The sequence below is a fragment of the Tetrao urogallus genome (assembly GCF_951394365.1).
Source record: "Tetrao urogallus genome assembly, chromosome: 5".
NCBI lineage: Eukaryota > Metazoa > Chordata > Aves > Galliformes > Phasianidae > Tetrao > Tetrao urogallus.
This window is the reverse complement of record NC_136818.1, coordinates 24,932,307-24,956,114: the sequence shown is the minus strand read 5'-3', so window position 1 is coordinate 24,956,114 and position 23,808 is coordinate 24,932,307. Positions and strand designations below refer to the sequence as shown.

The window sequence follows — 23,808 nt, the reverse complement described above, 5'->3', positions numbered from 1 at the left end:
AAAGGGGATAGGACAAATTAAACCTTTGGTATTTCAGTCTGGAGAATGTGATGGCACAGTGCTGTCATTATGTGTTCAAACAGTTCCTCCCCTTGAGTATCACAAATAAGCCCATCTTACCTGAGGCTAACTGGAATATTTTCCTGTAAGGCATTAAAGCTCTTAACTGTTTCTGACATTGATAAAACATCACTAAATGTCTTTTGCAAATCTAAACACACAGGAACATCCTGCACCAAATTTTCTGTTTCAGGAAAATACTGAAGCAGCTTGGTGCGTTCCCAGTTGGCACCTGTCCCATCAGGGCTTGCTGGTAGTTAGTTTGCTGGACTGCTGTATAGCTAGCCTGTGGATATCCAGGGTTTTAATCCTTTCTACCTCTAGAGCCAGACCCTTTTTTACATTGTATGTATAGAACAAAAATGTGGAATACCCTCAGTGCCCAGTTTTTTGGGCTTTTCGAAGGGTTTGTGTCACTACAATGTGAGAACAGATATTTCAGCTGGTGAGCACTGCTTTTTATCTTTTCTCTCTACGTTTTTAAGGCACCCCTGGTCCTGTACTCAGCCCCTGGTGTGATGTGGTCAGGAGGAGCCCTTGCTCGTGCTGCCCCATGATGCATTCCAGGGCTGAATTCTGGAGGAAAGGTCTCTGGGTGCAGGCAGACTTGTGCCTCCTATTCCCTTCTCAGTATTCAGCAGGCGTCCTGTGTGCGTGCCAGCCCTTCTTTGGAGCTTAGAGTAAGGCTTAATAAAACTCTCAGAAGTCAGAGTGACTGTGGTAAAGGCCACACCAACAGCAGGGGAGGAGCTGGTGGTGACCCCTGAGTTCTCAGCAGGAGCCTGTCCTTACCTCTCCTCTTGTACCTGGGGATTTATTTCATACCTGTGTTCACTTCCCCCTCTCTCTCCTCTCCAGATGAATCTTGGTCTTTTGACTCAGAACCTGGGCTGTCCTTCTACTTGCATACACTTATAAATTCCTAGCTCTGTTTGTGCTATCTTTGATGTGAATACCACTTCCTCTGTTGCCACAACATCGAGACTATAAAAAGTACTCTGAAAGCATCAGAAACATTCTCTAGAAGATATTTAATTAAACCCATAGTTTCCAGTGTGCCTCGAACACGTATATAGTTCCAACTCATGACACTGTGATAATAAGATGACAGTTCTAAAATGTGGTGCTTTGGCTAAACCTCCTCATCTTCTTTTTTCCGCTACGGGGGCTCTGGATGCTACAGCCTTCATATGGTAGATGAATTCCTTGGCAATTTGCTCTGCTGGCAGTCTACACCCATCAACCATTGAAAAGCTGGGCGTTTATGTTCAGTTCCTGTAGCCTTGTTGTCCCTTGTCACCGCAATGGGGTAAATGGTTCTTGTCTTGAGAATTTGTAAAAAACCCTAATGTAATTCTTGTTTGGAGATGCCTTACCATGAGTGAGGCCTTCAACATCTGTTTCTGTATCCCCTTCGTTGCAAGTGGAATCCCATTTTTCTCTGGAACTGAAGTGTTCCTCGTTACTCAAGAATTCAGAGGTGAGCAATGGAAGGGCCTTGGTTCTGATGGTGGAGCTGTGAAGCAGTTCCTCTGCTGATGGGAGCAGATGGAGGTCCTGGAGCTGGAGCCATGTGCTACATGGTCTGGAAGTGCCCCCAGCAGTTCAACTCACTGTGTGGGGATATGAAAAGCACCAAAAATGCACAACATGAGGATTACTTTGGGATCGACAACTGTCAAACCACTCGCAGAAGACTAATCAGGTTTGGGACTGACGAGCGTGGAAGCGATTACAGCTTTCCTTAAGCTCTGAGGCCTTTGTCGTTTCATTTCCCTCCCGTGGGCCATAGGATTAGTTTGTCAGCAAACATATTGCTTCTCAACTTGCTGTTTACAAAAAGGAGAGCAAGACCTGAGCCTATGTATCCTCCTGTAGCAGAAATGCTAAGTCATGGCCTGGAGCAGTGATTGAGCACCTGGTGGGAAGGCAGGGCCAACCCAGGGGAGCTCAGGTGTGTGCAGTGAACCTTAGTGATGGAAGGGATAGAGCCAGGATCCACTCCTCATTTAAGGGCTGGCAGTGGAGGCGAGGGTATTTTTCTGGAGATCCCTGCCTTCCAAAGGTCTTCCAAAGAGTACGCAAGTTTTCTTTTGTTTCTGCATCTGCATCATCTACGTTTGGGCTTGTCCTCATTTGCTGCAGCCTAGGATTGTGCTGCTGTTACTGCGGTGCTATCCATTACATTACAGCATCACACTTTCCTTCCCCTGCTTTCACTGGTGACTGTAGTAGCTAGTGAAATCTGTGCCCAGCAGAAGCTGAATGGCCCCAGCTGGTGCTGGCAGTGACTTGCATGGTGCAGGTCAACGTGCCCTGCTCCAGCTCCTATTTCTTGCAGGCAGAAGCAGCCCCTTGCCTCTGGCATCCTGCTTAGAGCGAGGTGCTGCTTTAAGCCTGAGTACTATAAATGTCTGCTTGGGATAATAACATATTTCATGATTGTGATCATTCAGCTAGATAATTACTTGAAAATATTGGGGGTGGGGGCAGTATTTATTTCTGTAAATTGAAGCAATTAGATTGCAACCTTCTGCTCGGCTTTGTAAATGTGTTGGTGAAGCTCTTCCATCCCACAGATATGCAGCTATATGAGTCTGGCCTGGTGGGTGCCTGGGTGCCCTGCCTTTGGCTCTGGGCAACCCCAGTGCCCTTGTTCTTACCAGAAGCTCTGTTTCCGTACAAGTGGGTTTTATTTCTTTCAAGCACTGTGCTGGCTTTTTTTCTTCAACGCCGTGGATTAAACATCCTTAATCATTAATGATTCTGATTCAAAACGCTTGGCATAGATTTCCGAGCTACGAGTTTTGATCCTAAATGAAGCAATTTTTCTTCCCATGTGGTATTTCCCATCTTTGGATAAGATGCTTTGAAGTCAAGCAAATGCAGTTTAACTTTGAAAACAGCGGCAATGTACTGTTTATGACTGCAGTGTTTCTCTAAGTTCTTTTCTGATAAAACAGAATGACTTTTTTTGAAGGTGATTCTTTCTGCAGATACTACAGTATGTAAAAAAAAAATGCTACCGTGGAAGGGAGATTGGTTGAAAAACTCAAGTATTAATTTTTCATTTCTGCTGTATCTTTGAGACCTCTCCAATGATACTCTTTTCCTTCTCTTTCATCCTATTAAGAGAAATCATAGACCATGAGGTTGTCCCTTTTTCGAACCTTGACATGAAGGCGTTTCTTCTCAGCAGAGTAAATCAGAGTACAACCTATATTCACAGCCCATTGCTCTGATTAGCTTTCTTTGGCATAACTAAAAAGCCAGTGAATAATCTGTCCAACCTCTAGGAATGGCTTACATTTGTTTTATTTTCAGATCTGTGTCATTTCTGGTGATGAAAGTTGTCTCCATACTCTCCCATTGCGTGGCAGCTTTAGGACTTTGTCATGCACCTTCTTTAGACTGAACAAAGCCAGCCTTCCTTATCTCTCTCAGCTTTGTTATCTTTGGCATTTTTGTAGGAGATGCAAATGATCTGGAGGACTTTTTGCTTTTCAGCTGCCTCTTTGCTTTTCAAGGTGAAAGGGAATATCCACTGGAACAGCACCAATTGGCATAGGGCTGCTCAGGCTTTCTTGCTTCTTGCAGACTGCAAGTCTGGACAACCTTTGTTTGCAGACAGTGCATGTCTTGTGTCAGACTTGACTTGTTTGTAAACAATTCCAGCTGAAGGGGAACTCCCCGACATGCCAGACAGGTGACTTGTGTCCAGGATGAGTGCCTGGCTCTGTGTGGCTGGGAGCAAGGTGCTGCTCTGAGCTAAGGGGCTCCCTGCAAGCTCAGACAGGTTTCAAAGAAGCTTTTAGGCGTATGTTGTTGACTGTATGCTGGTGTGACTTGCAAAAATAAAGAAGGGACGTTGAACAGCCAGAAGTCTTCCTTCTTAATCTTTCCTTAACAAATTAAGCCTGCTTATTAATTTATTAGAGGAGCAGACAGCTGCTGAATGTGCTCCTGTTTTGGTCACAAGACTGTGATTTGGTGCTGAGTTTTTCCCTGTAGAAGCAGTGAAGAAAGGGAAGGAGGAGTGGAAGGCTGGGGAAGTGCTTGCTTGGAGCTGAGTCATTTCCAGAATGATGGCCCAGGCCCATGGGTTGGCTGTGCTGGAATATCCAGCAGGGCAGGCATGGATCAGCATGGGGCAAAGCTCCGGTGCAGAGGCACGAAGATGATAGAAATGGTTTAACCAGCATCTTCGTAATGGTTGTGTTTTCAGAGTTAACCAGTTCAGGCATATGCAAACCCAGAGCTCCTTAGCAGTCGTGTTGTTAATTATATTTGCCTGAAGTTTATAATGCAGGCTTATTTGCAGACGGGGTGTGGGAGTTCTGGTTCATGGTGTGTTTTCCAGCTCCGGGGTTTCTCAGCCAGCTCTGTGCACTCTTTTAGCCTACATCTTACTTATTTTTGAAAGTACCTGACCTTAAGATATATTACTTTAAAAGGCAAATCTTGTTAAATTTTGTAATTGAATCAATTCTGTGCCAGTTCTCCATAATTTTCATGTTGAAGTATAACTCTGCCATGGAGAAAGCTGGCTCTAACACGAGTCCTTTCCTAAATGAGCATTTCTGTCCATGTCTCCATTTTCCTCCATTGTTTGAAGCCCAAACAACTGCTGTAGCTTCCTTGGAGATCCTGGTTTTGCTTCAAACCATCTTGCAGCATATTTCGTTCTTGCTGCTGCAAATGCACTGTAATTGGCCAATTTTCCCATTTTACTCCTATTTTTCAAGTCCTGCTTTTCTTCTGCTCAATGTACTCACTACTGTCAGCTTAGCTTCGGACCTATTAAAATATTGTGTTGCTTTATTTAGTCTCTTTCTCCCTCACTATAGTATTAGTACACGCTCAGAATTCACAATAGTTTCTCACAGTCCTGGTTTTGCTCTCTTCCTGCACTCTTCCTTTAAGGATTGGCCTAAACTATTCCCAGGGATTTATGCTGGGGGAAGAAAACCAATTGTGTTGTTTGTGTGTCAGTGCCCCATCCTTAGAGGCATTCAAGGCCAGGCTGGATGTGGCTCTGGGCAGCCTGTTCTGGTTGTTGGCGACCCTGCACATAGCAGGGGGTTGAAACCAGATGAGCATTGTGGTCCTTTTCAATCCAGGTCATTCTATGATTTCATTCTTGCAACATTCTCTTAGATGGGGCATTGAGAAGGCAATTTGGAAACGGAAGGTCTTTAATTGAAGAAATGCCTTTTTTTCTACACTCACTCGTGCATCTATAATTTAAGAGCACAGGTGTCAAAGGCAGAGGTGAGTGGCCTGAGTACATATCTTGAACCACAGATAACAAGGCCTAATGTTCTTCTTTCCTCTGCTGTCTGGCAGGAAAAAAAAAATCTGCATGTAATTATTGTAGATAAACCTGTGTTTTTAGTCATATCTATGGATTTGGTTGGGCGGTTTGGACAGCCAAGCTAAATTGCAGTATAGTTCGTCTGCTCCCTTCCCAGGTTTGAGAATGCATCAGATTAATGCTCCCGATAGCAGGAGTGGCTGTCGCTTCCATTTCTGAGATGCTGCCTGGTGTCCTGTGATACACAGCAGAACATGATTAGGATGTCTCAAGGGATTTTCACCTTTCCAGCCCTTTCCTGATCCCCGTTTTCCTTTTCTCCTCTGCCGGTGCCATGTTTCCAGCTCACAGTCAAGGCTCACAGCTCCCCTTTCAGCTTTCTGCAGTCTCCTTGAAATGTGAAATTCACCATGTAGTGAGGTCTCTGTAGTTACTGCTGAACGTTGTTCCTTTTCTGATCCCTACAGGTTTAATTCTGCCGCTCGGTATTTTACAGAAGCGAATGTTACTGGCCTCCTCTGATGTCTTTGGCTTTGTAAAGCTTTGTAGAAATGGCTCTTTGAAGAAAGAACAATTCCGCAATTAGTAGGATTTTGCTCGGTGTTAGGGGTTGAGAATCTTGCTGGCAAGGGAGCTGGCTCTGGGCCAGGACATGCTTTTAGATATCCGTGTTGTGATCCTGTTTCCCAAGTCAGCTCAAAGGCAGCCCAGCCCCACAGCTTGGCTGCTGGGGAGGAAGGCGCGTGCTGGGAGGAGGCCATCTTGTCAGCCTTCCCTTCCCTTGCAGGAGCAGCCCTTTGTGCCTTGCCTTTCTGCAAGCTTTCCCCCCCCCCCGTTATCAGTAATAGTAATAAAGACTAATAACTCAGTAATAATGAGGTTTTTCTTGCTGTTGCATCCCCATGGAGCTGCCTTGTTTTCTCATGGCCTAGGGGACTCCCTCCTTGTTCACAGCCTCCTCCTTCATGCCTCTTCCCAGTGAGCAGCTGCTGGGATGGGGGGACTAGCTGTAGTTCCCAGGAGGTGTTTTTTCCTGCCCTGAAGGACAACTGCAAGAATGTGTTGTCTGAATAGGTTTATTCTCAGACGTACGGTAGCAATCCCTGCCGTGGCTTAAAAGCTTTGAGTTTGGTGCACGTTACGATATTGGTGTCTTTAGAAGAAAGCTGCCAACGTGATCAAAACAGAGCAAAGGAAAAACAGGCTCTTGGGACTTTTGAGAGTGGAGCCTGCTGACCTCAATACCTCTCTCCAGCACTTAAAGTGAAGCTGCTCAGACGGTAAGCTTCCATCTGGCTGAGATTCAGAGCTGCTTTTGGTAGTACACAGGACCAGACGTGCCAGCCACCTTGGTCCCTCCCTGCATAGATCACAGTGGTGTGAGGACAGGAGCATCACCACCAGGGTGCTGCAGTGCCGTTATCCTCTTTGGTTTCCCTAAGCCTTGGTTGCTGGTCTGCTTTCAGCTGAGTTGGCGTTAGTGCTGCTCGCTCACCCTGACCAGCAGAAGCTCACTTTGGTGCCAGCTCCTGTGGGACGTTTCCCATGGATTCCCATACAGGGAGCGAGCAGATCAGCTCGTGTCCTTTGGTATCTCTTTGTCAGATGATTTTTTTCCTTGTTACCACGGCAACCCCTCCTACTCACCCCCAGCACCCGAGGTCTCCATACAATGTCAGTTATTGTCTGTGACGATTATTAGGCTATTATTAAAGTACTGCTGAAGTATGTCAGGATCCTGCAGGAATTTCAAACAAGTGGGAGCACAGACAATAGGGAGCACGCGTGCATCGTGCTGCTGGGGGAACACGCCTGCAACCTTCAAAGAGCATTTTGGAATAAGCACGAGGGGTTTTGCCAAAGTGAAGAGAGGTCAGAGCGATGCTACCGTGTGCATGGAGCGTGGCTGTGTCAGTGCTGGTTTGCTGCTGCTTGTGGCACCTCTGCAAGCAGCGTAGCACCGAGAATACTGCGTGGATAGAAACAGTAGTATAGTATTCACACTGTAGATGGTTGGGGAGTGATCCTTACTGGAAGGTCTTGGGCATTCACTATGTGTCTGAGTTTAAAAATGAGTTGGCTATCATCAGCGAAAGGATGCGCCACAGCTGTGCAGTGAGCAGGTGAGAAAAGAAAGGGAACCTCAAAATGATGCTTTACAGATCACAGCAGATCATAGTGCTTTTTTTTTTTATTTTTTTATTCTTAGAAGAACCTCTTTGTCTGTTTCCCAGCTGCAGGAATTTGGGAGATGAGAGGGACTCACTTTGCCCTTTCCCTGTGCAGTAAGCAGCCTGGGCTTATGCTACTGAAGCCCCTGTTCCACATGCAGCAGTAAGAGCATAGCCTTTTCCATTCCTCCCCACACCCTAGAACTGAATTCTCTGCTGCCTTTGTCTTGCTGCTGCAGCCCTTCTGTGCAGCTATAGCAGAGCTGACAGGGTTTTATGGCACCTTATCGATTTCATCCAGGAATTTCCTTCCCAGCACCTGCAGTGTTGTCATGGGTCAAAGATGTCACCAGACTGATGTGGCATTTCATTTCTAAAAGCTGCCAAAGAGGACAGCAGCTCGCTGATAACATCTTTCTGTCAGGCTGCGCAAATGTGAGGAGCAGTTGTGAGAGTGCAGATGGCAAATTTGTTCATGGTTTTGCATATGTAAAAAAGAAAAGGGAAAAAAAGAGGGAGGGTTTGAAAGAACCTCAGTTCTTACTGTTGGCGTGTGAGACTGGCTCTTTAGAAACTAATTTCTCTGAACAGGTTGCTATAAATTTTTCTTAAGATGCAACACCACAACTTCTCTTCGTCCCTGGAGAGAGATTCTTCCTCCTTCCCCAGCTTACTGCACAAATAGAAAGCTCTGCCTCGTCGCTTAGCACTGCGATAAGCACGGAAGATGAGTATCTGGAGATGTTTGTATGCCTGTTAGTTGTTTCTCTTAGCCTAGAGTACAATAGTACCAGGCTGATGTACAAAGCGTTTCACAGTTCTTATCTGCAGCCTTTCTGCCCTTCTCATGTAGGTAGCAGCAGAGAGAGCCTGGATGCAGTTGCTGGCTGGAACCAGGGCTTGGGCTCACAGCTACAGGTCCTGGTAGTTCCAGTACCATTTAGATTGGTCTTTCCAAGCTTGTTCCTCAAATGGAAAGCTGATTTAGTGACCAGTGCCTTCTGGCAGCCAGGCTGCCGGCCTGTAGCTGCAATTTGTGCCTGGCTGTCCTCCGTCCCTCCACACAGCCCAGTGTAGTTCATGCTGCCAACAGACACAGAACAACAGGCACTGGATACTCCTTTGCTCTTAATTGCAATTCCCTTTATTAAGCTGAATTCAGGAGCACAATGGTGGAGGTTATCATCTTTGGAGAGCAGAGATATGCCAAAGCTTTTGTCGCAGCAGATATCAGTTTTGTTGTTTTTTTTTTTTTTTGGACGCAGACTTGTTGGCATCCTTTTGACAACCCCATCTTGTATTTCTGCTGCATTTTGACTGTTTTGTCATCTGCATGCTACCTGCCATGTGGCATATTTCATGGACTTGTTTGGCAAATGGAGGGAAAATACTTCCATGTTCTGCTTTAAAAATAGTGCAGCCGTCTGGAAGCCCAATTATGCTGTGCTGTGGGATTACCCCGATAACACTGTCTCTGAAGGCAGATTGATAGCTCCCAAATTGCACTTCTTGGGAAGGGGGTGGAGGAGGGAGCGGACTGATAAAACAGCAAAAAAACCCAAATCAATTGGTATGGAGTTGGAGGGGGGCTGTAGTGTTTTGGCTTCCTTTTGGTGAGAAGTTACAGTCATTTCAGGGCACGAAGCCGGAGCTCCCTGCAGAGCTGGCAGCCCCATGCTCAGCCAGCAGCAGTGGCCACGTTGCTAATTCGGGGTGCTGTAAGCTGAACCAGGAGCAAAGCGCTCTCGTCAGCGCAGGAGCAAATGCAGCATCAGCAGCTTACGTTGCAAGCAGGATGGCTATCGTGTGCGTACGGTGCTTTAGTCTTGGCAGACTCTTAAGGTTTTTCAGTCTGAGACGTGGCTTTGGAGTTAGTTTTGTACCTCTCGCCTTCAGGAAGCTCGGTGTGCACAGAAACAGAGCTTTTCCTTGCGTCCCAAGCGTACAGTTTTGCTTCGTTCATTGCATTCTGTCCCTCCTGACCCATCCCTCTTTTCTTTCAGGCCTGTAATGAATTAATGATTTTATGTAAATGTGCTGTTTGATGGACTTGGGAGGTGTGCCCTGGGACTTGTTTAAGCTATCACATAGGAAATGCATCATCTGTTCCGTGCTTTCTGCAATTGCCATCGTTTTTATTTTTCCTTTATTCCTTTTCCCTAATTTCTAATCTTTTTTTCCCATCTTTCATCCTTCAAAGCATGTGTAGACCATTTGCCCGCCTTTAAGGATTTAATTGTTTCTCAGCCCTGTCTCCCTGCCCCACCCCCTATATTCTGCCTTAAATAGGAAGCCAGAAGCAACCCTCCCTGCATTACATACCTGATTGCTATTCAGTTCCCAGGGGGGAGGCACTGAGAGCTAAAAAGCAGGGGCTGGAGGTCCAGGCTCTCAGGTTAGACTCACTGAATGTCACTAATTAGAGCAGAGTAGCTGCTTACATATTTATTCATGTTTCAGAACAGTTGGTGAATCAATTGAGTGAATGAACTGGGGCAGCCTCTGTGTTTCCTGGGGGTTGAAATAAAGCCCCAGGACCTACTTGAGCTGATTGGTGCTGGTGTATAGTGGTGTGGATGTGGCAAAACGGTTCTTATGCCTTTCTGTGTGACACAGCAGTGATGTTTTATGCTCTTCCTACCTTCTGTTGTCCTGCTGGTGAGGAGCTGGTTCCCTCTTCCCAAACACTTGCCAAAAAAACCCTGCTTAACTCGGGTGAGAAGAAAATGCTGTCATCTTGAAGGCCATCCTCACTCTATTTGTAGTTAAGGTAATGGATTAGTTTCCCTAAAGGTTACATTAAAATCCTTGCAGGATTTTAAAATTGGGATGACAACAACTTTGCGCTGATGCATTGCTGACAGATTTAACGGTGCAGAATAACCTTGTAATACCCAGTTTCCTTTTTTTTTTTTTTTTTTTTCTTTTTTTCCCAAGGAACAGATTGGTTTCCCTGCAAACACCTTGAAGTGTTGCCTTTCACCAAAATCCCCTCTGAATTTAGCTCTGCTTTTCACCCTTGAGTGGGTTTGTGGCATGGGGCGGTGGGAGCCTCCTGCTCCCCAGCAGGGAGCTCTGTGTTCCAGCTGCTCATCTGCCAGGAGCAGTGCTCATTTCTGCAGTCCTATAGTCCTAGCAGCTGCCTGCAAGGCTCAAGCACAGCTAGTGGGGTGAGAATCACGTTTTTGGATTCTGCTTTCATGAGAAGTAGGGCAGACTCTGCATATCTCCGAGTCCAGATTTCCTGGAGCATGGTAAAATCATGGCTAGGAGAGACTCCGTGTTCCTCCCTGCTTTCTCCCACTGCACTTTTGCTTGGCTCTCTATTTTGTTCATAACATCCATACTTTAAATAAGGAACAATCTTGAATTTAAGCAGTTTTGTAAGTAGTGAAGTCTCAAATCAGCCACTGCTGCAGGGTGAGTGGTACCTTGTTGGCCGCTGCTTGGCAAAGCCAAGGTCTGAAAGGCTTGCAGGTTTCTCACAGCAAAGCATGCTTCCTCTCATTCACCCTTGACAGGGAGAGCACCTGCACGTAAGGTAAGGTTGAGAAATGTAACTCGAAAGGTACAGATAAGGTAAGGTTAAGAAATGGTGAGGGCAGCTGGTCCCTTGTGTGAGGTGCGTCCTGTAACTCCATCACTGTGTTCAAAAGCTAGTTCAACTATTGACACAGAACAGCACCACACCAATGTGTTTTAATGCCAGTTTTTGTGTGGGTGTGCACAGTAAAGCTGGGCTGCTTATCCTGACCCTGCAGCCCTGTTGGCTGCTGCTGGGTTGCACAACCTGAAGGTGAAGCTGGCTTCTCTGGGCAGCTGTCCATTCAGGGTCATTGGAAACATCGTTCTGCCCATGTGCACTGCAGTGTAACTCAGGCTTTTGTCATGCTCTCAAGCAGGGATGTAGCAGTGGTGGTTGCAAGGCACCGCAGTGCTCTTGGAGATGCAGTCAAGAGGTGGTTAGGAAGCTGGGCCCTTTGTTTCCCCTGCTCAGCATGCTTGCTTCCAGTTTGCTTCTGAAAGCAAAGCCCACTGGTGCTGGCAGTTAGTTCTACAGTTTGTGTATTCCTGTCCTGCCAGGTTTTGTTCTGTTAGCAATAGAAATTACTGAATGCTTCCTTTGGCTGCGTTATTTACCAAGTGCCAGCAGCGCTGCGTCTTGCTCCTGGGAGAATGTCGGGGGGAATCACATGCCTCTAAATCATTCTTCTCATTTGAGGTGTAAAAAAAAAAAAAAAAAAAGAAAAAACAAAACAGCAACCCTTTCTTAAAGTATTCCAGCCTGCTCTGGGCAGAGACAAGCTTCCTGTAGCTTCTGCCTGGGGACTGGGGCTGAGCAAAGGGGCGAGCGAGTGCACAGGCAAGCAAACAAGGCTATTGAATCCTGAACTGGAATTGCCCCAGACTTGTGTGCACTGGAGAGCTTCTGCTTGCTGGGCTGGAGTGGGGTCCCAGTGAGCAGCAGGGTGGGCTTGGCTGGGGCTGGGGCAGGGCTGGGCTAGGTGGGAGTCAGCAGCATCTGCCGCAAGTGCTGAGTGTGAAGGTCCCCTGATACAACGTAACGCAGAGCCGCTCTCCAGCCCTGTGCCATTTCTCCAAGATACCGTGGAAGCGCATTTTTCTTCGTCTGATAATTGCTTGCTTATTATCTTCTCGCTGACTGTTTGCTCTTAATAGCTGGTTTTAAAAAAAGGAAAAAAAGAAAAATGAATTGGAATAGTTTGCTCCCTGGGGGGGGATGAAGCCGTCGCTGGTGTGCTTATAGCAGGCTTGTCTTTGTGCTGCGTGGCTGCTTCCCTGTATGGGGAGCCTGTCGCTTGTTCTGCATCGTTAGTTTTCTCTTTCTGGTTGCTCTCAATATTAATTGAAGTCTTTCCCCAGACACAGCTTTGTTAATCTTCCTTTTCTCATTGCCCTCCCCCTGGCTTTGATATCCCCAGCAAACACGCTTCAGTATGCCTGAGATTTAAAAGCAGCCCTGTTTTCCTTACTAATGTTGGTGCTCCCTTTGTTCACCTGTTCCTTACTGCCACTTTTTAGCAATTTTCTTTCTGTCCTTAACTTTCCTAGCCTTGTTTGTTCTGTAATTGTTACAAGGATTTCTGGGGTGGTGGGGGGGAGGTCTGGTATCAGCTCCATTTATGCAGCGTGGCTCTCGATCCATTAACCTCATTGCATTTCTGCCTGTTCCCTGTTCTGTCTCCCTGAGATGTGGTGTGCTGGGCTTCCCCTTCCCCGTCCTGTCCCATCCTGTTCTGTCCTGCCTTGCTGGCAGCATCACCCTGTTCCTCCCAGAGTTTTTAAGAAGTTCAAATGCTCCTAATTTCAGCATTTCCCTAAAGGTTTTCAGCATCGTTGCTGGCAACCTGCAGGAGAAAGCTGTAGCTTGCATCTAGTTCATTTCTAGCAACTGCAGCTAGATGCTTACAAGTGATGGAAGTTTGAATGACTGAGCTGTTTTAGGTGTGGGCACCTGAGCTCAGTTCCAGGCAGCCATGTGGGCCTCCCCAGTGCCAGCTCAACAGCTGAGCTGCAGCCAGGCTTCAGACAGTTCTGTAATGAGAAGGTAATTGCTATTGCTTTCTAAAAGTCTGGGAGTATGACCATTAAAACGGGAGGCTCGATAAAAGAAGCATAAACAGTCATTTTATTATGGAGCTTTATCTCGGACAAACAGCCTTTTTTGCTTGATTAAATTATTGGCAAGATTGAGCCGATGTCTTTCTTGATAGATACAAATTCCTGTTGAAAACGATGGGAAAGCTTCCTCTTAGTTCTCTTGCTGTGCCATGAAGCGTGACCTTCTTCACGAGGGAAGTAATATTTATGGCTTTTAGGGTGAGAGATCTCTGCTACATTCAGCACCGGAGTGTTTGAGTTTCCTTTAATTTCCCCGGTGTTGCATTGCCAGTCCCTGTGGTAATTACTCCCATCATTGATTTGAGCTCAAATCTATAGGATTGCAGCCTCCCCCACCCCTTTGTAGAGCAGGTGCATCTTAAACATCTCTTGGCTAGAAAGTTGGGAGCTGTAGCACAGAGTAGCAGAGGGCTTGCTGAAATCATTGAGTTTTGCCAGGCTGAAGGAACACGTGAACTGAAGGAACAGGTGAATGTAGGGAAAAACTTCAACTGGAACTTGGAACACCCAATTTTGAGTCATCAGTTCTAATCTTGGTGTTCTGTGCTGCTGTGTATCTTTATTGCTGCTTGTCTTCCGTGTTTGCTTTGCTTAAGGACCAGGCTGGGAACTTGGGGAAGCATCCTTTACACCTACCCAAATGAGTTTCCAGAAGGAAGGCATTCTTCTGCTCTTGTAGCTGGGTAAAACACAAGGCCCTGTGTTACTTAACCACAGATGTGTTAAACTGTGAGGTGAGTTTTGTGCAACCATCGTTGCTGCAGGGCTGCTTCATTTAAAGGAAAGCCAGGTCTCCAGGCAGCGGGATGGCAGCTGGAGGAATGTGTGGGCACGTTGTTTAACCAGGGACGTGCCTGCTGCCATCCTGGTCCTTCCACCAACCTTTGATATCTCTGGCATCGCTGGCTGCTTGCTTCAACTGGGCAAACCTGGTCTGTGTGTCTGGGCAGGTCCTGGTGTGCATGGAGCAAGCTTCTCAACCCCTGCTCTCTGTTCTTTGGCCCGTGAACTGTGATGGTCGGTGTGAAACTTCATCTGGAGCCATGGTTCTTCTTGGCCCTCTCTTCTTCACTCTTAAGTGTGTGGCATATTTCTGGTTTAGCTTTCCAGGAAACTTTTCTAAAGCATTTAATAAATCTTTACTTTTCTCCTTGAAAAGAAAGAGAATTCAAAGGTTGTTCTTAACCAGGGAAGGCAGGTATTGCAAATCCCGTCCCTCTGTGACATCTCTTGGTGTTTAGATTTGCCCTATTGCATTAATTCTATGTTTATGGCAGATTGTGGAATATTGCTTGTTATTTTTCTTATTCTTTTCTGCTACTGCCTTGCTGTCCCTCACATGTGAGGTACCCCCTAGCTTAGGTCCTGTAAGCCCCATAGTAGCACGTCATGGAGTGTCATGGTCACTTGTAGGGACAGGTAGCAATGGGGATAGATTTCTGGAGCTGAAAGGGCACTGTGCAGAAATCAAACAACCCAGTGATGTTCAGGACTAACTGCCAGCCTTTTCTATGCCTGTTTTTCTTACCAGCATAGTACCATTGCTTTAGATTCTGTGCTTATAGAGTCATAGGCACTCGGTTATTTAACTAGCTGGAAGGCACTTTGTAGAGGTTGCTTTTGCTTCCCTGCTAAATAAACCATCTACAAGACTACAACTTCCAGTGATACAACCTCAAAGTAAGGGAACAGAGTTTTTACCCACCTGAAAATTCTAGTTTCCAAAGATATTCTGAAATGGATTCCATTTATTCTGGGTTAACGGTGGAACCATTGCATGGCAAACCAAAGCCTGAGACAAATTATGTTGGTGGTTTGCAGCAGCTCTTCCTTCCTCCTCCCCTACCTGCCCACAAACGCTGCCTGTGCAGACAGCACAACCTCACTTGCTACCTGACTGTTCATTTTTTATTTCTGGAGTTATTTCTCTAACTTAGGCCAAATTAGATTTGGTTATTAAGGCAGTCATTAAGTGGAAAGCTGACCAGCACATCTGGAATTGTTTAGAAAAGCAAGTACAGCCTACTTAAATTTTATTATTTTTGGTGTTTTTTTTAAACATTACCTAATGTATGAAGCTTCTTGCATGCTGCTTTTTTGGTTTCAAGGCCATGTTTTTGTTGATGGACTCTTCTAAGAGAGAGATGGACCATTGCACACAAATGTACAGTTTCTCAGAAGTGAAGGTGAAACATGAAAGCAAATGTTCTTTCCATGCAAAATGAGTGAAGTAGTGTCTGCTTCCTCTCTCTTTCCATAGCAAGAATAAAAGGTTCTATATCAATGCTCTGAACACTTAGAAGTGTTCTTGTACTTATTTGCCACAAGATTGGGCATGAAAATGCATGGTGAGTAATTAATTTCTTAGAAGCTGGATGAGTGATACCATGTGCAGCTGACAGGAGTGTGGCTTTCTGCACAGGAGGAGGGAGTTGGTGCGTGGAAGTATCTTGGCCTTGGAAAAATCCCCCAGTAAACACGGGGATGACTCATTAGGGATGTAGAGATGATCTTTGTTCCTGCGTTTATGAGCTATGCAGCTTGAGTTCTAGCTGTAAAGCTCTTTGTTGTACTGTGCAAGAGGTTGGGGAACTCTTGGGGCTGTGGGACCGTCAAGGATGTTAGAAAATGGTGGTTGAGCAGAGGGGAGGAGCTGGTGGGGTTGGAGGCAGATGCATTTCTCCAACCAGGGATCTATGGATGCCCTGTCACTGGGGGTGTTCAAGACCAGGTTAGATGGTCCCTGGGCAGCCTGGTCTGGTACCAGATCTGGATCTGGAGGTTGGTGGCTTTGCCTGTGGCAGAGGGGTTGGTGATCCTTGGGGTCCTTTCCAATCCAAGCTGTTCTATAATTCATTAAATTAACCTTTTTTTTTTTTCTTTTTTTTTTTCTTTTTTTTTTTTAGAATTTCTTATAAGCTAGAAGCCTGTAGATTTTCCAAAGCCTGGTCACGTTGTGTTTTTGTGGCCCTGTTTGAGCCCGAGGCACAGGGCTTTTTGGTAGCAAGAGGCCAACAACAGGGCACGGCAAACATATAACATATCCAGGCAGCCCAGTAGTCTGTGAAAGTGAGTAAGCAAGCAGCCCAGTACGCTGATCACTTGTTTCTATGCTGCAGCTGCACAACACAAGAATTTGGATGCATAGTTCTCATGTGCTGAGAAATGACTGTGTGGGGCAGTGCAGGAACGTATGGCAGTTTTTCAACTTCAGGCTCTATTGTGGGTGAGCTCTGTGCAGGCCAGAAAGCACAGAGATGGGAATATATCCCAATTGGTCCAGCTTGCAACGTGATTTTGCAAGGAAGGGCAAAAGGCTTTTGGGCTTAATGCCTTGTCCTCTGCAGCAGGAAGGTGATGGCAAGAAACAGCCGTATCGATTGGGCTCTCTTGGCAGCCTTGCTCATGGCAGCAGCACAGATTTTAGGGTAAAAGACTATTAGGGCTATAGAAATAGAACAAAAGAAAGGTTACCAGTGGTCCTTCTTGGCAGTGGTAGCTCGATGCCTTTTAACAACGGCTTCTGTTGTCATGGAGCTCCTGAATCCAAGGCTGAGTTCTGGCACTGTGATTTTCTCATGGCAGAAAATGTTGTCCTGTCCTAGCCTTAGGGGGAAGAACAAATAAAGGCAATAGCCTTGGCAGCACTTTATTATTGCAGCTCAATTGCTGAACTGCAGTGGGAACATTACCAAAGGGAAACCTTTTCTGCACAGAAAATCTTGATTTTTTTTTTTTATTTTTATTTTTTTTTTTTATAAAGTTGGCATCCACTGTGGTCTGCAAAATGTCTTTTATAAGAAAGTGTTTGGGTAAGGATATTGAATGGCTTATACAGAGCCTTGCTTTCCTCTGAGTCAGCAGTGTTTTGAGGTCCAGACAGAGACCTGAATTCCCCATCTCAAGGTTTTTGGAAGGTCTTTCATTAGTGGCTCATTAGTGCCTTAGAGTCCTTTTTCCCTCTTAACTTTGGATGTAGTCAAACAGCTCTGTGCATTCATTGTCTCCTAAAATGATTGGTAAAGTAGAAAATAAGGTATTTCTTTGGCACCGTGTTTGGTTTAGCCCTGCCTGCATTGAGCTTCCCGTTACCTTATGAGGTGACATTTTGGAAGGAGCAGAAATACGTGGCCCTTCCTTAAGTCAGCTCTGTTTTGAAACTCTCTGATTACAGTTATTTAAAAACCTTCAGGCAACTTGCTCCATCCACCCACACCTGTGGGATCGGGGCAAGTCTGGATTGGCTTCACCACTAGGGCTGCAGGGTATGGTGTGGCAACCACTGTGACTCTGCCCTTAGGAATGACCAGCTCCAAAGCAGAGCTGTTTCCCATCCTCCTGTGCTGTGTTTGTATGTGAAAGCTTAGAGGTTGAACTGAGGAAGCTGTTCTGTCCTCGGTTCCTGATTATACAACCACGAGAGGTTTAGGCAATGTCTTGAAGTGGCTGTTTTATTATAGCCTGGCTCTTGCTGAAGTCTGAAAGTCTGGCTCGGAGGTGTGTTGTTCAGTACTGCCCATCGCTGTGCTGATAATAGAGCTCCAGGAGAAAGCAATGGCTTGGCTTGGGTTTTGTGGATTGCCAGAACAGTGTCATCTTGGAAGTGCAAATCTCCAAGCTCTGTGTGGGGGAAGGCTGCTGTGCCTTAGTGTCAGCAAAAGGAACGTGGCTGAAGCGTTCGGAAGAATTTGCTGAAAAACTGTTCTAAACTGCCTATAAAGGGAGCAATAGGTAGTGAGGAGAAGGAAGGTTATAGATGATGAGAAGGTGGGAATGGTGGCTGAAGCCAGCGAGTCCACCAAGAAGGCCTTGGGCAGGCACATGGGGATGGAGCGTGGTTTATCCTTCCACCGGTGCCTGACTGTAGCATGGGTGATGTTTTAGTGTTGGTGAGATGGTAGGCAGCTGTCTTCACCCACGTGGCCCTACAGGTGCAGTCATACAAGCTGGCAAGTAGGAATGAAGCATGTGAGATGTGCAGGAGCACACAGTGGAGGGTGTGAAACGATGATGGGAACTTAGGTCAATGGGCAACGCTGCTTCTGTGGGATTTTCCCCCTCAGTCTTTGAGCAATTCCTTTTACAGTCAAGTACGTGTTCCCATTGGACTTGTTTCTTCTTTCTCCATGTGACAAGGTGATATTGTTTTCCCCTGAAGAAATATTTCCATGGCTACCATTTAGAAATATGTTCCTATATTCTTCTGTTTCAACTTATTTGTTCCTGTTTTGTTTTATAGACACAGATGAAGACACGGTAAAAAGATGTTTTGCCACGTTTGAAGAGAAGTTCTTCCAAACCTGTGAGAAAGAACTTGCCAAAATCAACATTTTCTATTCAGGTAAGGTGCTTATTTGTGTATATTTGTGGAAAATGCAGCAACATAAAAAAGAGTCTGAAGCTCCCAGGCTTTCAGAATAGCCACAGTGTCCATGAAAGGTCTAACATCAGGTAATTACAGGGCAGGTTTATATGGGAGACTGCTCTGGTTTAATCACAGACGTGGAACCAAACCATGGTTTTTGAATGGAAGAGAATGAAGGACAGGCACTTTCATTTCTTTGTAATAGCATCCTACTGAACTTTGAAGACGCTCTTAAATTTAAGTGGCAGCTTACATATAGGGCGCATTTCCTCATCTGTGGTGACAGTCTCCTGTGTGTGTTTAGGCAACTGCAGAGCTCCCCCGTTGGTGTTTTTGGAGCTTTTGCAGAAGGATCTACTGTGATCTTGCCTGTGTGTGTCCACTTGTCTGCCTTGACACTTCCAACAGGTTTTAAAGCACCTCATTTTAGCTTTTGCTGTGTTCTGGGGTAGATCAGTCAGAAGCAGTTTGTCACTGGCTGTATACACAATCCTGGTTAGTAAATTTGGGTAAAAATATGATGGTGTAAATTTCAAAGTGCTATTGTTTGTTTTCCCCGAGAAAGTTTGCGTTCCCACCCTTGATTTGCTCTGTTATATTGCTCCAAAAGGCTTTTGTGTACTGGTGTGCTCCAGTTCCACCCACCATTATATCTCAGCTGGTTTTCTGCCTCTTTTGGTAATGCTTGAAATGGTTTTCAACTGGAAAAGAGTTTAAATATGGGTACAGTGAGGTACTGAGTGCTGCCATACTTTCAATGTGTTCTTGATTTATTGGCATCTAGCATTAAAACAGGCTTTTGCAGCACTTCATGGTAGCCTTCTCTTTTTATTTTGATTGGATAACAAAGTTGAATTGTGCGAAGTATTTTAATAATCACCTAGTATGACTTTATTGCTAACTGTTTTATTGCTGGCAGAGTCTGGGTGGTGAGCACAAGAATAGCTAAAAGCATAATAGATGCACTGAGCGTACACTGCTGCTTGCCTCTCTTCAGCTTCCATGTAGGGAAGCAAACCTCCCTTGGGCTGGCTGTGCCAGCTATCCTAGCTCTGTGAACCTGTTTTGATGGAGCCATGGTGGGTACAAGAAAGGACAAGGCAAGAGGAGGTTTGTAGCTAGACACTGTTGGGCCAGCTGGGTTGCACGCTTGAGTCTGTAGGCATTTTCCTATGTTCAATTCGTATGTCCCTGCCTAAACTCAGAACAGTTCTCAGTTGAGTTTTACCCTGACTGCTGTATCAAAAAATACCATTCTTGTTATGCTCAGAGACTTGTCTTACTTTCATAGAATCCTAGAATGGCCTGGATTGAAAAGGACCACGTTGACCATCGAGTTCCAACCCCCTGCTATGTGCAGGGTCGCCAACCACCAGACCAGGCTGCCCAGAGCCACTTTCTGAGCTTTTTTAGCTGTTCTAGTAGGAGATCCTGTGTGCTACAAGCTAGGCTCCATGGAAGAAGTTCTCTCAATTCATATGCACAGTGCACATGATAATTTTCCCTAATGAAGACCTGCTAGCACATATGCACCCACATCCGCACACCCCTTCCCTCATTGTATAGAATGACATTAATAATACAGAATAGGATTTTTTCAATTTGCTGTCATTTCAAGAAGTTATAGGAGCAAATATGTGCAATTTGAAAATCTCTTGTGAAGAGATTTAAATAAGTCTTGTATTTGCAAGAGAGCAGTGTGACTGGAATAGTATGGAAACCCCTTATTAGTGTTGTTAACGTGAAGCTACGTAGAGCAACCAGTGAAGGAATGTTCTTTGTCTTGTCCATGTCAGAAGCATGCCATGTTGGGCTCTGTTATAACTCCAGGCAGGTGGCTTGCATCATGACCTGCTACTTGCTATTTATTATGAGCTCACTATATGGCTTGTTAGACACTTGTCTTTATGACAGTAAATATTTCCTGCTTGCAGGAAGGCTAATCCTTCTGCTGATCTCTGTTTCGTTTTCTCCTCCCCTCCTTTTCCTGTCCTGAAGGCTCTGCTCTGAGCACTGCCTTGTGCTGTGTGCTCAGAGACTGTTGGCTGCCATCAAGTGCAGTCTTAATTCCCCAGGCTATTATTCTGCCTCTGCAGGAAGGAAACCTGCCATTAAATAGATCTGATTTGATAACCAGTTTGTGATTATTTGGACTTCTCTCGAGTAAACTTATACCTGATTGAAAAGAAAAAATAGGAACGTTCGTGGATAGTTCCAGTGGAGAAACGCTTGCTGAAGAGTTAAGGTTTCATTTGTGGCCAGTTTTGGTTTGTGCTTGGGACCCTCTGGAGTGAATCCTTGTTATAATCTAAGTCAGTGTAATGCAGGGAGGTCTGAGAGAGCCTGCCCCGAATGCACTCTGGGCAGGGTTGCTGTGAGCTGCTATGGGCTGCTGGGTTGCCTTGTGGCTGTTAGCAGTTCTTAAGTGTAGCCGTGGCCATGCAAGTGACTGTTATTCCAAGCTGGAACTTGGGGAGTTATTTTACCAGCTCCTTGGTGTGATGTTTGTTCCTGATCCTTCTCTTTAAGTTTGGAAAATAGTCCTTAGCTATCATTTTGTTGCGTTTTCAAGATGAGTTCAGGTTGGCAGCCCCTTTATTTGCTAACTAATGAGACAGTGCTTCTAACTGGTGCAATGCAACTGAGGGAAAGGAGGGGAAAGTCGTGATTGCAGATTGTATACAGATGCCAGCAGCCTCGTAGCTGCTGATCAAAGCAGGAGCTGCATCTGTTACTGGGAGCTTGCCAGAGGGGTTGAGCTGCTCTCTGAGCTCCAAACCCCAGCCATGCACATGAAATGTGTTTCTTCTTTGATTTCTTTGCTGTCGTATAAAGCGGTAGCAACCACGTGGCCGGTAGTGGATGTGCAGATCCTCAAAGTCCTCTGCTAAATTTAACACTTGGTAGGTAAGGCCACGCAGTAGGTTGTTCTATGCAGAGCTATTTACCTACAGGCATATTGTTTGGGGAAAAAGCCATGCTTTCCTTTACAGGTCTGATAGGCAAGTTGCTGCCCACTCACCTGCCTTTTTCCTTCCTCTACCAACAGAAAAGCTTGCAGAAGCTCAGCGCAGATTCACTACTCTACGGACGGAGTTACAGTCAACGTTGGATGCACAGAAAGAAGCCAGTGGGGCTTCCACGCTGCCACGGCGCAGAAAGCCAGTCTTCCACCTGTCCCACGAGGAGCGTGTCCAGCATAGGAATATCAAAGACCTGAAATTGGCCTTCAGCGAGCTCTACCTCAGCCTCATCTTGCTGCAGAACTATCAGGTACTCACAGAGGGAAGCACTTTGAGAAAGCTCTGTGTCTCCACGTCTTTGTGCTTGTGTTGCCTTCGGTTGCCTCATTCAAGCCAATTTTGCGCATCATTTTAGCCTTAGAGACCCTGGCTTAAGTTAAAGAAAGGACCGACACCTAGCAGCCAGCAACATTCTTCTTATAGTGTTGTGTTGAGCTGGAAGCACTTTGCTGACCTACAGAAGGATCTCGGATCCTCTTCCATTTCTGAGCTCTCTGAGCCCAGCACTCTTGGCATGGTCACAACATGCAGTCACTCTGGGGCCTCATAATTTGGTGGTATGTTGTTCTATGCAGGGTTAGAGCTGAGAAGGTGGGGAAGGAACTCTTTTATCTAATGTTTGTAATGGAACTTGAAATGCTAGTGTAATGTTTCCTCTTGGTGTTACCATGGCAGTGACTCTGACCTTGCTAGATCAGAATTTCTTGTTAAAACATCCACTTTAAAAGAATGTTTGTAATTCTGTAGGACGCAGGCTCGAAAGAAGTATGAGGAAACAAATCTGTAGTTGTAGTTGGACTTGTAGCACGAGGGGATGTGACAAATATTGCAGACAGTGATTTCGTTCCAAAATTCTGGAAGTATTAAGATCTTGCTGGGCTTTTGTTTTGTTTTGTTTTTTCTGGACTTGCTCTGCTTTTAAATATCTCACTATGTTTATTTGTTTTACCACATTAAATAAGAACGGTTTAACATAGAGTCTTTGACTTAAATTTGCTAGATCTGTATTTAGGTCCTTACCAGTAATGCCTGCAGTCTTTTTGCTGTAAGAAATACTTGAATACCACTGTGTAGTGTGGACAAAACTCAATGGGAGGTGACAAAGGTCGTTCCTCTGACAAATCCTTTCCTGTTCTACATCAATGAAAAAAGGCATCCTGCACACTTACCTTTTTGACTTGTGCTACCATGAGTCCAGGAGCACTGTGTGCATGCTAAACATTTGCATAAAACCCATCTGGATCTGATAGCTTTCAGTCTCCAAAAGGAGCAGAGCTTCCTTCTATGGCATGTCTTCAAAGAGAATGAGAAAGTCTGTTCCAATTGGTCTTGAAGTTGAGGACAAGGAATACATACATTAAATCCCATAACATTGATTTTAAGCACCTTTGAGCTTAGATACAAGAATTAGAAATATTCAGTAGCTTGAAGTTTTGGAGAAAGAAGAGGGTGACCTGCTGGGACGATGGAATAGCTGGGGTCATGTCGTCCTTCTTGCAGGAAATAGAATGAAACCACATAGATTATATAAAATACTGTGTTTTAGAGCAAAAAAAACTTGCAAAATTAACTAATATGTTACGCTTATGGGGCAAATAATTGAGGCTGACTCGGTCTCACTGGAGTGCTGTGCATTTGCCTCGTTGGTGCATTTCCTAACTAGGTATATGAGCAAAGATTGCAAGCCTGCTGCTTCATCCTACTTGATGTTGCATAGTATTATTGCACAAGTGGCACTGTTTTTTCACCTTTAATGGCAAAGCATGCCATTAGTCAGCTGACTTCAATAAATACAAGTAGTATCCAGCAGAAATGGAAGTCAGGCCTGGAGAAAGCCCTGTGCCAAGTGATGCATCTTGAATAGCAGGACAAGCAAAATGTGTGACTGAGTGCATGACACTGGGTTGTGTGAGGTGGCACCAGGTGGGATGCCACTGTGCCCTGGGGACACTGAAGCCAAGCTGTAGGTCCTGCTAGTGCATGGATCAAGTGCTGTCAGTTCAGGCTGTGGAAAAAAATCTCTGCCCCAAATCAGCATTTTGTTGCATCTTTTTCATTTCAAATTTATGAAACGGTGACCTGCTCTCCCTGGGTTAGAATGCTGGCTTTTCCAATGGAGAGTAATTAAAGTCTGTTGTCTGCAGTAATGCAGATCAGTAATGCATTGGCTTCCTGCTCCCATCTCCCTAGCTTCATTTCCCCACCTATGGCAGGGGTCTGGTACTAAATCAC

At 45.4% G+C, this 23,808-nt stretch overlaps 1 protein-coding gene across 1 annotated transcript in view; it reads left to right on the top strand.

Moving 5' to 3' along the window:
- The window catches only part of XPR1 (xenotropic and polytropic retrovirus receptor 1), a gene marked incomplete at both ends in the record, with an annotated part of 75,903 nt that overhangs the window by 29,082 nt on the left and 23,013 nt on the right, over positions 1-23,808 (top strand). The window contains 2 exons of the mRNA XM_079536362.1: positions 18,428-18,529; positions 21,603-21,826. Of these exons, the coding sequence (XP_079392488.1) occupies positions 18,428-18,529; positions 21,603-21,826 (326 nt within the window). The remainder of the gene's footprint in view (positions 1-18,427; positions 18,530-21,602; positions 21,827-23,808) is intronic.